The sequence below is a fragment of the Mastigoproctus giganteus genome, chromosome 5 (assembly GCF_048544385.1).
Source record: "Mastigoproctus giganteus isolate SK-2022 chromosome 5, ASM4854438v1, whole genome shotgun sequence".
Lineage (NCBI taxonomy): Eukaryota > Metazoa > Arthropoda > Arachnida > Uropygi > Thelyphonidae > Mastigoproctus > Mastigoproctus giganteus.
Genome location: NC_143579.1, coordinates 74,968,709 through 74,982,035, shown reverse-complemented (window position 1 = coordinate 74,982,035; position 13,327 = coordinate 74,968,709). Strand labels below are relative to the sequence as shown.

At 40.2% G+C, this 13,327-nt stretch overlaps 1 protein-coding gene across 1 annotated transcript in view; it reads left to right on the top strand.

Annotated features, from left to right (window-relative positions):
- Positions 1-13,327, top strand: part of LOC150085497 (uncharacterized) — a 333,972-nt gene that overhangs the window by 58,923 nt on the left and 261,722 nt on the right. Inside the window, exon 2 of the mRNA XM_090373297.1 lies at positions 10,576-10,834. Within this exon, the coding sequence (XP_090229423.1) occupies positions 10,576-10,834 (259 nt within the window). The remainder of the gene's footprint in view (positions 1-10,575; positions 10,835-13,327) is intronic.

Here is a 13,327-nt window from a genome sequence, read left to right as displayed (position 1 = left end):
CTACTCCTGTATCCACAGCTGCCCAAACTGGGGTACCAGCTTAAAAAAAAAAAAAAAAAAGTAGATGGCAGGCGATATCAGTTTTAAGAAATATCGATAGACAGGTGTTTGGTTGGTTCCTTGTCGTTGATATGTTGATAAACCTGAGAAAAGTTGCTTTCTTTTAGTGAAAACAGCAGAGCAGATCTGTTGTAGAGCTGAGAACGATTGAGAATTTTCAGTCAACGCCACTTCATTTCCTTCAGAGAAGTTGCTAACAGCAGCTTGTAGTGTAGATCTGTCATCGTGGTACAGGCTGCAGCGATACAGAATGTGCGTCCAGGTTTCCTTAACACCACACAAGCAGAGATTGGTGTCAGACAAGCTAAATTGAAATAGTTTGGAGTTGATGGAGCCGTGCCCAGTAAATATATACGATGTTGTTAGGCTGGGAGAAAACCTTTGGCGGACGTTCTGTTTGAGAGGGAAGTTAACTGCAGGAACAAAAGAGCGGGTGACTTGACCAGTAGTACTGGAATCCCATCGTGATTGCCACACACTGATAAGTTCATTCCAGATTCTCCGTTTCTCGTGTTTGATGTTAGCAGTTAAGTTGCATGAGATGCCGGGAACTCCGTGCTTATTTTATTTTAGAACTTATTTTAGACGATAGCATAGTCCTTTGAAGATGACATGCAGGTCTAGTGGTAAGACTCCAGCAAGACAGCAGAGGACACTCTTCTGCAGAGCAGCAGAGGACACTCTTCTGCAGAGCAGCAGAGGACACTCTTCTGCAGGCCCGAAGCATGGCAAGCAGCATAATCCGTTGAATGGAGATGAGCTTGGAACGGAGTTTAACATTTACGGCTCTATGAAACAGACTCCCGAAGCATGTGTTGTTATTGGTACGAATACTGCTGTATAATATAGTAAGAGAGTCTTCCTATTTAGTCCCCAGTCCGATTTGGAAATTCGGATAACTGCTGCAGTGAACTTCTTAATCTTCGAGGCGAGGTGATTAATATGAGAGGAGAAGGTTAACCTGTCATCTAAAATTACGCCAAGATGTTTTAATTCAGGAACAAAAGGGATTTGCTTTCCGTCTATGTTTATATTTGGAGGTCTTCTGTAATCTAATTTGCCCTTAAAAACCATCAGTTTTGTTTTTGTGGCAGACAACTCCAGTTAGAGTGGGGCACGCCCATGCCCACCAGAGGGGGCGTCGGAAGGGGGAGGGGAGGAGGATGTCTACTCCCCCCTCCCAGGGAAGGGGAGGAACAGTGGCCGGCAAGGGAGCTGGCTCAAATCGCCTGTATGGCACATTGGCAATAGCTGTCGATTGACATCCATTAAAAAAGCCGTGGCTAGGACAGCATCCCAGTCTTGGTTTCCAAGATGTTGGGATCATTTATGGGAGGAATCCCGTCAGAGATTAATAGTCATAGGTGGTAGGCTTGTTCTTCGTTTCTCAAACAGGTCATGGGCGAATTTTGTGAAGGCTTTGTATGTTTTCTTTGATTCCAGAAGATAGTGCTCCTAGTCCTTCGGGTTGAAATGGATGGTTGCGATCAGTATGCAGCGGAGGTCTTCATATAGAGGACTGTGGTACATTATGTGTTCCCAGGATTCCAGGAGGCCACAGGAGCAAAGCGGCATGTCAGTGAAGCCTAGGGTAATTAGTTTTCCTTTGATGGCACCATGACCAGTCAGAAGATAAGTAGTGAAGAGGCTTGGAGAGAATCAGGATGGTGGTGCTGGGTGTGTTTTGTCAAGCTCTGGTAAGAATTTCTTCGTTATTGCACCTTTGGTTGTGTCATTCCAGCATTGTTGCCAGGTCTGTTTCAGGAATGTGGACAGCCGCTGTTTTTTCATGGAGTAGGTTTTTTCAGGGTCAGTGGTGTGGTCCATGAAGGTAGTCGATCTTCCTTTTGTCAGGTTGTAGAGCATGCACAATCTGCACAATCTCCAGGTCCAGGGGTAGGGTGCCCATCAGGGCCCATATGGCATGAGTGCTGACAGTGCGGCAAGCCTGTGAGATGGTCAATAGGATTGAGCGTTGTATGCTCTCGAGTTTTCTTTGGTTGGTTGCCATCGTGGCTTTTCTGAACCATACCGGAGCGGCGTAGGTTATGGTGGGTAGGAATACTGTCTTGTAGAAGAGACTGAGGGTTCTCCGTTTGAGACCCTAATCCCTCCGGGTGACTCTGGCAACCATTGCCGAGTAGCCTTTTATTTTTCGCTGGATATAGGTGAGGTGTGGCTTGAAGGTTAGATTTCCATCGAGGATAAGTCCCAGGTGTTTGAGTTGTGTGGCAAACGATCGTGGTATTATGGATCTTGATTTGCGGTGGTATTATGGATCTTGGTTTGGGTGGAGATGACCTCTCAGCAGGATAGAGCAGGTTTTTGTTGATGATATTTGGAGGTTGTTTTGGGCAGCCCACTCTTGTAGGGTCTCGAGGGCCCGGTTTCCCAATGCCTCCAGCTGTGCTCTGGAGTCCACGGCCAGCAATAAGACAAGATCGTCGGTGTAGGCCTGGGAGGTTATGCATCCAAGATCCTGGTGGAGGAAGTCATCCATGGCTACGTTCCAGAGCAGTGGGCCCAGTACAGAGCCCTGCAGACAGCTCAGCTTCTATGTAACTGGCACATCGTTTGACAGAAACCTTTCTTCGCTCACCTCGCTCCTTTCTTCGCTCACCTCGATTCTTTGTCGCAGAAGGTATTCCATTGTTTTACTTAACACAAATAATAGGGCTATGGGACGGTAGATCCTGTTTCTTCGTCGGATTTTTTAGGATTAGGCATACACTGGCTGTTCTCCAATCAGTTGGGAACCATCCCAGGCAGAGGCAGTGGTTTATTAGGATCAGGAGTGGTTCCGGGGAATATTCGATGGTTCTTTTTATTATTTCCGGCTCCAAAAGGTCCAGACATGGTGTCTTTTTGTTTCTAATTTTCTGGGCTGCATGGTTGAAGTCTAGTTGTGTGAAAGGTTCTTCAGTCTGATCTGACCGGTATTGCTCGTTGTCCTCACAGAGCTGGATCTGTTCATGTGTGGAAGGCAATTGTGTGGGTTTCAAGAGAGTATTTAGTATATTGTTTATGGACTCTTGCCATGTTGTCGTTGGTTAGTTGATTTTGTGGTTCTGTTGGTAAGTTGATTCTTGGTTGTGGGGATGACCTCACCCCTGGGGAGTTTGTTTGTAGTGATTCGGTAGACCCCCCCCCAGGGTTCATTGTTTCCCACAGTGGTGAAAAGGTACTCCTGTGACTTTTTCTTCCTCTCCCTGATCATTGAGGTGTATTGATTCCTTGTTTCTCTATACGACTATTTCAGGGCTTCAATCTCAGCCGCCGGCCAGGATCTGTGTGCACGCTGAAAGGCACAGCGTTTTGCATTCATTTCTCGTCAACAGGTAGATGGTAGATGTCAGACTGCCCAGTACATGGATGACTGGACCTAGGGTATCCCAGTAGAACATCGCGCAAAGCATGACACCGCCGCCACTGGCTTGTATTCGTCCCATGGTGCCATCGCTTCCAATCACTCAAGGTCCAGTTTCGATGCTCGTGTGCCCATTGTAGGCGCTATCACCGGTGAACCGTGGTTTGTGTGGGCACTCGGATCGGCCTGCCGCTACACAGTCCCATTTTTAGAAGGGTTCGATGTACCATGAGTTGTGACACATTACTCCTCTCACCAGCATTCCAATTACCGGCTAGTTGCGCAACAGTCGTCTTTTTGTTGCTACGTACCATCAGGTAGAGCCTTCGCTCACCTCGAGCATCGATGAGCTGTAGTCGTCCAACACCTCACTGGCGGTTCGTGAGTTTCCCCTCCTCGGACCACTTTCGGTAGGTATTAACCACGGCTGACCGTGAGCATCCCACCAGCCATGCCGTTTCGGATATGCTCAGACCCAGTCGTCAGGCCATTACAATTTGGCCTTTGTCAAACTCGCTTAAGTCTGCTGCCTTTCCCATCTGAAGAACAAGTGTAACACTGATTAACGGAGCTCCGTATCAGGTGTTTTTTATACCGTGTCGCCATACGCGCACGCGCCGATTTAAAAGTTATGCAAATCATAGCAAATCAAAGCAGTTGCTTTGATTTGCATAACGACTCACTGGTCATAATATTTTGGCTCATCGGTGTGTTATATTATATTATTATATTATAGTAAATTATATTATAAATATATTAAATTTTAGTGTATTATATTATAAATATATTATATAATATTATAAAATATAATTGCATTATATTATATTACTGTATACAAATAAGAGTTTGTATATTGCATTTTCTCAAATTCCGGCCAATGGAACTGCTCTTGTTTTTCTTTATTTCCTGTGGACACTATGGCTATTCTTGATCCAAATGTGAGTACAAAATCAGTTTTAGCCCTTGAATTTTCTGATAATGTACTCAATCATACACATATTCGAGTTCAAGTTGATTAAGATGTTTTGGCTGAAGCTCCTCTCATCATAATCTTCCAGCTCCCTGTTCGTAAAGAAATAAGATAGTCTTACTTTACAATGAATGTTTTAAATATTTGAAGACATTTATTTATTTCATATATTTATATCAAATAACCACAGTGAATGCTACTACTTTTCATTTATTTTACTTTCATTTATTTCATTCATTATTTTGTAATGTGCACTCGGCTAACATTGTTGGTTTGATTGATTTTCTTGGCTGAGCAGTGAGGAATTTTTATTTTTAATGATCTTGAAGAGCATTGTGCATAGCAGTTAATATTATCAGCTTTTTAAAGATTTGATATGATTTTAACTTATCTTATTTTTAAACTAATATTTTGCATGCATTTCAAGCTAATATTTTATAAATGTGCACAAAAATAGCAAAACTCCTAAACATTAAAAATCTAGTAGCTAAAGAACCCTAGAAAAAGTGGAACTTATAGGCAGGAATTTTATGTAACAACGCTGAGCACTACAATATGGACTCACACTCTACTTCTTAGACAGCCAGAATGTGTCCATATTTTATCGTATCGTCTTAGTTCAGATTCGATTTTCATGACGTTTTTTATTCGCATTTTTAAACTTGCTATGTGGTTATACAATAAATAAAAGCGTGAATGGAAATCAGTAGAATTCACAAAAGTTTCAGCCAGATAGTATACATAATGCCTTTGTGAGTAGTACAGTTGACAGAGAATCACCGTCCTCCCCACAGCGGTTGGAAAAGACCTGACGAATCCCTTCGATGACATGATGGGATTCGATTCAGGGATTTTTCCCAACGTGGCCGAGTTAGTTGATCTCAGGCTAGGGTGGCACGTTTTTTTCTCCCGGGAATTCGAAGTTTTTTGTCCAGCAAACAGGCAAATCGACCAGAGAAACACACTCAATTTATAGACATATATATGGCGAAATATGACCTAAGTCGCTGATGCACCTAAAACCCAGCAACAACAATTACACATAACATATATCTGACTAGGGCTAAAATGAGGCGTTAGTATGTCGTGTGTAAATGGCATTACTGTATAATGTGGGTTTGTTTATTTGCAAGGTGAAGAGAATTCGTACTTCTTCTTGGAACCGACAAATTCGGTTCAGTTGAACAGTGTGGTCAGTGCTTGCTAAGACGGCTTCAAGCAGTCTTGGCACGCACTGCCACGACCTGCCACTGCCACGTCTTGAACAGTGCGCAAAGGATCAGGTGCGGCATCTGTCTTGTGCTGGAGAAAGTTTAGTGCTTTTTTAATTCTCTTCATTGTGACCGAGTTATGTTTCATTTAATTTACTTTGTTTCCAGTGCAATCAAGTGGGAATTATCTGGCTGCTGAAAATAATTACCATATTTGTGTATTATATTATTATTATTAGTCATATAGTGCAAGGAGGCCTGAGGCTTATGCTGCACCAGCCAAAAAAAAAAAAAAAAAAAAATTCCAAGTTACCCTGAGAGAGAGAGAGAGAGAGAGAGAGAGAGAGAGAGAGCACACCAAAAAAGAAAAGAATGATGATATCCGGCGGCTCAGGACCCTGGATGTGCCAAGCCCATACTCACCAGCTATAAGTCCCTCGGGTTAATATATAAACATCAGGCACGCTAAAGCGGCCGCATGCCTAACGGTTATGTCAATAAACGAGGTAACCGTTTTCAGGGGCGATAGTAATCGTCTTTGTTTGCATCGGGGTTAAACTAAGTGAAATAAAATCATTAGTTGCATATTTTTCTCCGAGAAACTCAAGTTTTTCATCCCAAAAAAAATGGATGAGCTTCTTAAACTGACCGTGTCGTGGAGCGTCAGCGTGTCGATACTTTGTCGCCTCACGACATTAATTTCCCCAGCGCCTATTCTAAACAGCCAAACAAACCAACCTACGCTGCTTTAAAAACTCTGTAAGATTCGCACGGTCGGCGACGGTTTCGAACTGGACCTTTTCACACTAATGACAAATCCCAGGTAAACTTACCGTATTTCCCCATGTATAAGATGCACCTTTTTTCGAAAAATTTGGGGTCTGTAAACTGGGTGCGTCCTATACAGTGGTTGTAGATTTTTTCTTTCCTTGCATTTCGCGCTTGTTGGCTTTGCGTTCATTGTTTGGCACTTGTTACCGGTATATTAGGTTACGTTTTGCCACATTCTGCCCAGAAATGGCTCAGAAAAGATTTTCGTACAGTGTTGAATTCAAGTTAAAAGTGATCCAGTTTGCAAAAGTGAATGGAAATCGCGCTGCTGAACGTAAGTTTGGTCCTCCTCCAATTGAGAAAACAATCCGAGGCTGGCAATGGGAAGAAGAAACCCTACCGAAAACGCCACGGCAGAAGAAGGCCATTAGAGGGAATTGAAGATATGGATTGAGGAGCAAAGGGCAATTGGAATTCCTGTGTCCACGAAGATGGTTCAGCATGAGGCAAGAAGAATTTCTGATGAAAAGAAGTTACTGATTTCAAAGGAGACACAATTGGTGCTTCAGGTTCATGAAACGGAATGGACTAAGCATGCGTACATGCACCAGACTTACCCAAAAGATGCCTGAAAGCTATGAGCAGAAGGTCCTTGAATTTCATCGTTTTGTCATTCAATGTCGGAAGACACCTCAGTTTGAGTTGAGACAGATTGCAAATATGGACGATGTCCCCCTTCAATTTGATGTCCCAAGTAACAGAACTTGATAAGAAGGGGGTGAAAACTGAAGACAAGTGGACATGAAAAGAGCCATTATACAGTTGTTCTAGCTTGTTGTGCCGACGGAACCAAGCTGCCTCCCATGCTGAATTTCAAATGCAAAACAATGCCAAAAGAAGACATTCCTTGAAGAGTGATTGTCCACGTTCATGACAAGGGTTGGATGGATCAGGATGGGATGAAGATCTAGTTTGAGAAAGTTTGGAGCAGGAGACCAGGTGGGCTCTTACGCTAACCTGCCCTATTGGTGCTTGATCAGTTCAGGGCACTCATAACAAAAAACACAAAGAAGATTGCTGCAGAGCAAAAAACAAAACTTGCCGTCATACCTTGACATTTTGACAGTGATGAGTTGTATGAATAAAACTTGAGTTCAATAACTTTATGTAATACATTTTTTTTTCAAATTTCGGGCCCCAAAATTAAGGTGCGTCTTATACATGGGGAAATACGGTAAGTAGGCATGCAAACACAGCTGTTCCACTGTTTTTGCCTAACATCCTTTGTGATGATTATTCACAGATATGCTGAGACAGGCACTGCCAAGTATTCAAATGACTTCCTGTCAAGTGTTGCAGCTTAGTCAACTGAAAGAGCAGCTTTTTGATCAAATTCATATCTTGTAAACACGGCATGCGATTATAATTAGTGTTAGATGCACGGGTGGTCAGTGAACTGGGATCTCTTTTGAAGACTGGGAAGTTGGGAGTGTCATCCAGTGGCTAGAGGCAGAAGGCACTACAGGGAAGTATCCAATTAGTGATCCCCTTGTCTACGTTACTTTTCCAGTTAAATACCATTCTGTTACCCTCAGGGTGGTCGTCCATCATTTCACGCTAGCATTAATTCGGTGCCATCTTTATTAGCAGCGGAATGCTTCAAACTCTATCTGACACAGCAGGTAGCAGTGTTTTTCAACTGCAAAATCAGAAGCGCTATAGGAACATCTTAACCATGTCTCTTGCCACTCGTTACATTTTTTGTATGCTTTCGTTGGGATGCGATGGGGAGGGATAATAATTAATTCGTTACAGCTGTTACGTGGAACCTAATGGTATCGCCGTATCATTCTCATAATTTGAAAATTACAATTCCGTTCTGAGAAATTTGATTTCGTGCGCTATCTACAGTTTGGGGTACCCAGTTATTTTCTTGAAATTGTTGCATGAGCTGTACGTTAGCGGTTCGGAATTGTAATAAGCTTCCGAAGTACACGAGGTTATCCGTACTACTGATTCATGATTTTTTTAATTTTTATATATTTAAATATATTTTTTGATACCAAAATGGGATGCGAGTTGAGTTGTCGAAGAATAGACAACTGTGAAACAAACAACTACTACAGTAACACTTCGTGGCATATTTAAAACTGAAGGAAGAGATTGATTTAAACATAACGATAAAACGAGCAACTTAAAAAAGGAATAAAGGATAATAATTAGGAAGAATAAATGGGACCGAAAACGATTTTAAATAACTAAATATCATGGAAGGATTTTGAATGTGTACTTAAGAAATGCTACTTTTTTTTAAATGCAAGCTAAAGCAGTTGACTCCGTGTCTACGACATTGCCATGGAACTAAGCAAAAACCCATCTCAATTTAACAAGACAGATATGAACTTCTGCAAGGGTAGCAAAAGGAAATTGTTATAATCGAAAACAGGTGAAACCAACATTTTTAAAAAGCCGGGTCAGTACCTTCTCCGAGTTCATAGAGTTCAAGAAGAACTTCAGTCGCTCAATTCCTCTAAAAGATTATGTAGTTTAATTGTGTAGTTGAAAGACAGATGAACATCCCAGATCAGTATAAGAATCGGTAGATCAAAGAATAAAATTACTGATAATAAATTGCCTTGAAAGTTCTAATATGGCAGGTAAGAAATCAGTAGATCTTTAAGTTTAATGAAATGGATTACTATATCATTACCACCCAGTTATTAATATAAAAATATATTAATAGATAGTTTAAATATAAAATAAAAATTTAACATATCTGGGGACGATTCCTGTGGAACTGTATCTTCAACTTGGAAAGGTGTATACTGAGAGCTTTTCATAATCACCATATCTTTGGAAAAGCCAACTCAGCAAAGGAGATGAGATTACCTTAATTTTGTGGTTTTTGGAACTAAAACGTTGTGATTAACTTTTTTGGAAACTTAGGCTAAAAATAACACATTCTTTAAATACCAGAATCAAGATTTGATTATTACAAATGTGAAAAGAGCCTGACTTGCAAAAGTTGATCTAATATGCATAAAGCCACGGTGTGATTTTTATAAATTAGAGCTTGAATTAAAAAAAAAAAAAACCTTAAAAAAAAATCAGGGTTTATTTTTGGAGCATAGTCGGGAAGCGTTTTGTGAATAAACTCACGCTGATAGAAGAGGCACACTTGATAGAATCCACGACACGTTAAAAGGAAGGAATGGATAGAATAATTTTCGGGAAGGCTTATGAATAATAACTTTTCTATTGTTTAATTTGATGCTTAATTAAAATTGTTAGTCACAAAACGGTGGTGTTTACTTTGAGGTTGTTTCCGTGGATGATGTGATCTGTTTCGACCAATAAATCCATTGGCGCATTGCTTCTCAAACTATTTGTGATGAAGGACTAGTTCCTTTTATTTACAATCAACAATCGTCGCTAACAGGTAACGAAAGATTCGTCGCCGACCAGTAACATCCACGAACCACACATTGAGTAGCATTGCATTAGCATATTTCTGCTACTAGTTTGTAACTCTTGTACTGTTAAAAAGGTTCCCAGGGGCTCACGTCTGGTGAGTATCGGGGTGGCAAACCCAGAGGCCTGAGCTGAATATTATCATTCCTTTCTACTTCTGACTCTCTCTCTCTCTCTCTCAGGGTAGCTCGAATTTTTTTTTTTTTTTTTGTCTGGTGCAAGGAAGCCTCAGGCTTCCTTGCACCAGACAAAAAAAAATCTTATTATTATCAGCCATATGGTGCAAGGAAGCCTCAGGCTTCCTTGCGCCATATGGCTAATAATAATAAGAATGCAATTGGAGCACGATTTACCGTGTATATTTTTTGTTCAACAGCCATTACCATTTCAGTACCAATCTTGATTACGATTTCCTTTTTTTTTTTTTTATTTTATAGCTTAAATCTTTTTTGAAACTATTTGTCAATATGTTTACCCTTTAATCCTTATGTATAATTGATTTACACGTTTTAAAACATTCAGTTTTATTTTATTTATTTTTCATATCTTTTATTATTTAGTACAAATGTTTGTTGGGGAAATGCAGATTCTGTATGTTGCTTTGCCCAAAATAAATATACTATTCTTAAAAGTAAGCATTTCAGATTTTTTTTTGATATCTAATAGTTCTTGCTTTCTCAAATTTTCAGAATGTAACACTTCTTGTTTTTTTGTTTCCAATGTAGGACAGGTTAGGAAATTTGGCATTCTCAACATTTCCCGAAGACTACCTGCCATATACCACTTCCTTCCATAGAAAAGCCCCTTATTTAGTATGGAATGACAGCCATTCATCACACCGAAAGTTCAAGAGCAAGGGTTTTCTCAGGTGTTCTATTCTACACAAGCGATGTCATGTGTGCAATACTGGTGCTCTTGTAACTATTACTATAGTGATGGTTGCTGGAATTTTGGCAGTCGTTGCCGTATCTGTGTATTTAGGAGGTAGGTATGAATCTGATAATTTTTCTTTATGATTGGTTTGGTTTGGTTTGGGGTTTATTGGCGCATCAGCAACTGAGGCTATAATGCGCCAAATACCGGTCATATATAAAAAGTGAAAATATTCAGTGACCTAAGTAGTTAGGCCACCATGTCGAGATATAAAAGGAGAAAAAGTACAAAACATATGAGCAAAGGAATGCCAAATGAATTTTAAATTCGATTAAAAAGGTTTACTGATTTTAAAAAGTTAAAAACGGCAGACACATTGTCATTGTCAGATAAAATCTGACTGAGTGTATAAGGCTCAGTCAGAGGACTAAAAGCGGTAAAATAAAAATCACGTTCGTGTCTAAAACGTGGACACTCGTTTTCTTTATGAATTTTGCCTCAGGGAAGGCGGGAGAAATTGCACACTTATAAACTAAGTGTTAAACCAGGATTGGCCAACTTCAAACCACTGAGGAACCACATTGTACCTTTGGTGAGTACTTGCGAGACACATTATAAAAAAATATTTTTGCAATATGCCTATACAAATATGCTATTGCACTCTTGCCCCTGCCCTGAAATGATTAGATCTATGAAGCACAAGCTTGCAAATAAGAATTAGACCCATGAAATTCAAAACCATTAATTTTAGTTTAATACAGTGGTTTTCAATCAGGGTGCTGTGGCACCTTAGGCTGCCGCAACAACATTCCAGGGGTGCCATGTGATTTGGGTTTAAGTTACTTAAACTTTTTTTTTTTAATTTATATATTTATTTCATTATAAAAAGTTGTAGGGTATCAATTTAATTTTGTGGTGATCTGTAATTTACTCTTTATATAGAGGTACTAAATGTTTATTTAGTAGCTCTATATGAAGAATAAAATTTTTATATATATTTAAAATTTTTACTATGAATTCTACTTTTGTTTATAGTTATATTATTGTAATAACTATCATTTTTTAAATATTATACTAGGGGGCTTTGCCCCCTGCTCGCTTTGCTCGCCCACTCCCACGCATGCTTTTCTACGTAAAATGTAGAGGTATACAGAGTAAGTCAAATCTTATCTATGTAAAAGACACACCTGCCGAAATACACTGGTCAATATCTAATCAGGAAATTACCTATGTAATTATTTATTTGTGCATTTGTAGTGCATGGCATTCTCAAGGTTGAATAAATATCACGGAAAAATCCAGAACGGTGTACACCCTCCAACATGGCGGCAAGCAAAACAGTGGAAAAGCAGTGATTGACAAGTTGTGACACCTATATTTCAACAAGCGGACAGGAACAAAGCAGTGATTGGCAGATACCACTGCTTTCCCCGCCCACTGCCCTCCTAGGTTGATATGCCTAGGATGTATTTCCCCACATTTGCTGCTGTTTTTAAATCAGGAGCTCATTTTCCCAAACAGTGCGACAGAGGAATAAACACCCTATCTAAGCTGCCCCTCCTAGACGACACAAAACAATCAGAAAAGGGAGGTGCCTTCACCTGTCAATTATTGCCGTCTTCCTCGCTTTCATTGAAGTATCTGCTATTGTATACTATACTAGATTTCAGCCAATATCACTATGTAATTATTTACCTGTGTTTACATAAAAGTCACTTAGGAAAAGGCCTTTTGCTTCGGGTTCCGTAATACATGAGGAATATTGTTGCATCCGAAAAACTGAAATATTTACAAACTATATAAAATATTTTTTAAATTACTAAACTACAGTATTTACATATACAATATTCATTAATATACAAAAAATGTTACAATGGAACATCAAATGTTAGACAGTTAATCACGTGCATGAGGTTGGTGAACGTTATGAAGGCAGTTGTCAATAATTAGTTGCATTTGTAGTGGCGTAATTGCATCGCCCTCCTCTCCCATTGGCTTGAATAAATATCACTAGGAGGAAAACCTTTTTAATGTACACAGAGAGAGAGAGAGAGAGAGAGAGAGAGAGAGAGAGAGAGAGAGAGAGAGAGAGAATCGGATCTAATAGGCAGAAAATTGAGTAGAGGTGCCACAAAATAAAATAAATTATTTAGGGTTGCCGTTATTAAACAAAGGTTGAAAACCACTGCTTTAATACACCAATGAGCCAAAACATTATGACCAGCCAGTTGTTATGCAAATCAAAGCAACTGCAGGTGAACTATGGCGTGTGCGCGGGTTGGGACATGGTATAAAAAATGCTTGATACTGAGCTCTGTTAATCAGTGTTACTCTTGTTCTTCAGATGGGAAAGGCAGTGGACTTAAGCCAGTTTGACAAAGGCCAAATTGTAATTGCCAGACAACTGGGTGAGAGCATATCCAAAACAGCATGGCTGGTGGGGTGCTCATGGTCAGCTGTGGTTAGTACCTACTGAACGTGGTCTGAGGAAGGGAAACCCATGAAATGCCAGCAATGTGTTGGACGACCACGGCTCATTGATGCTCTAAGTGAGTGAAGGCTCTCCCGGATGATACTTGGCAACAGAAGGGCGACTGTGGTGCA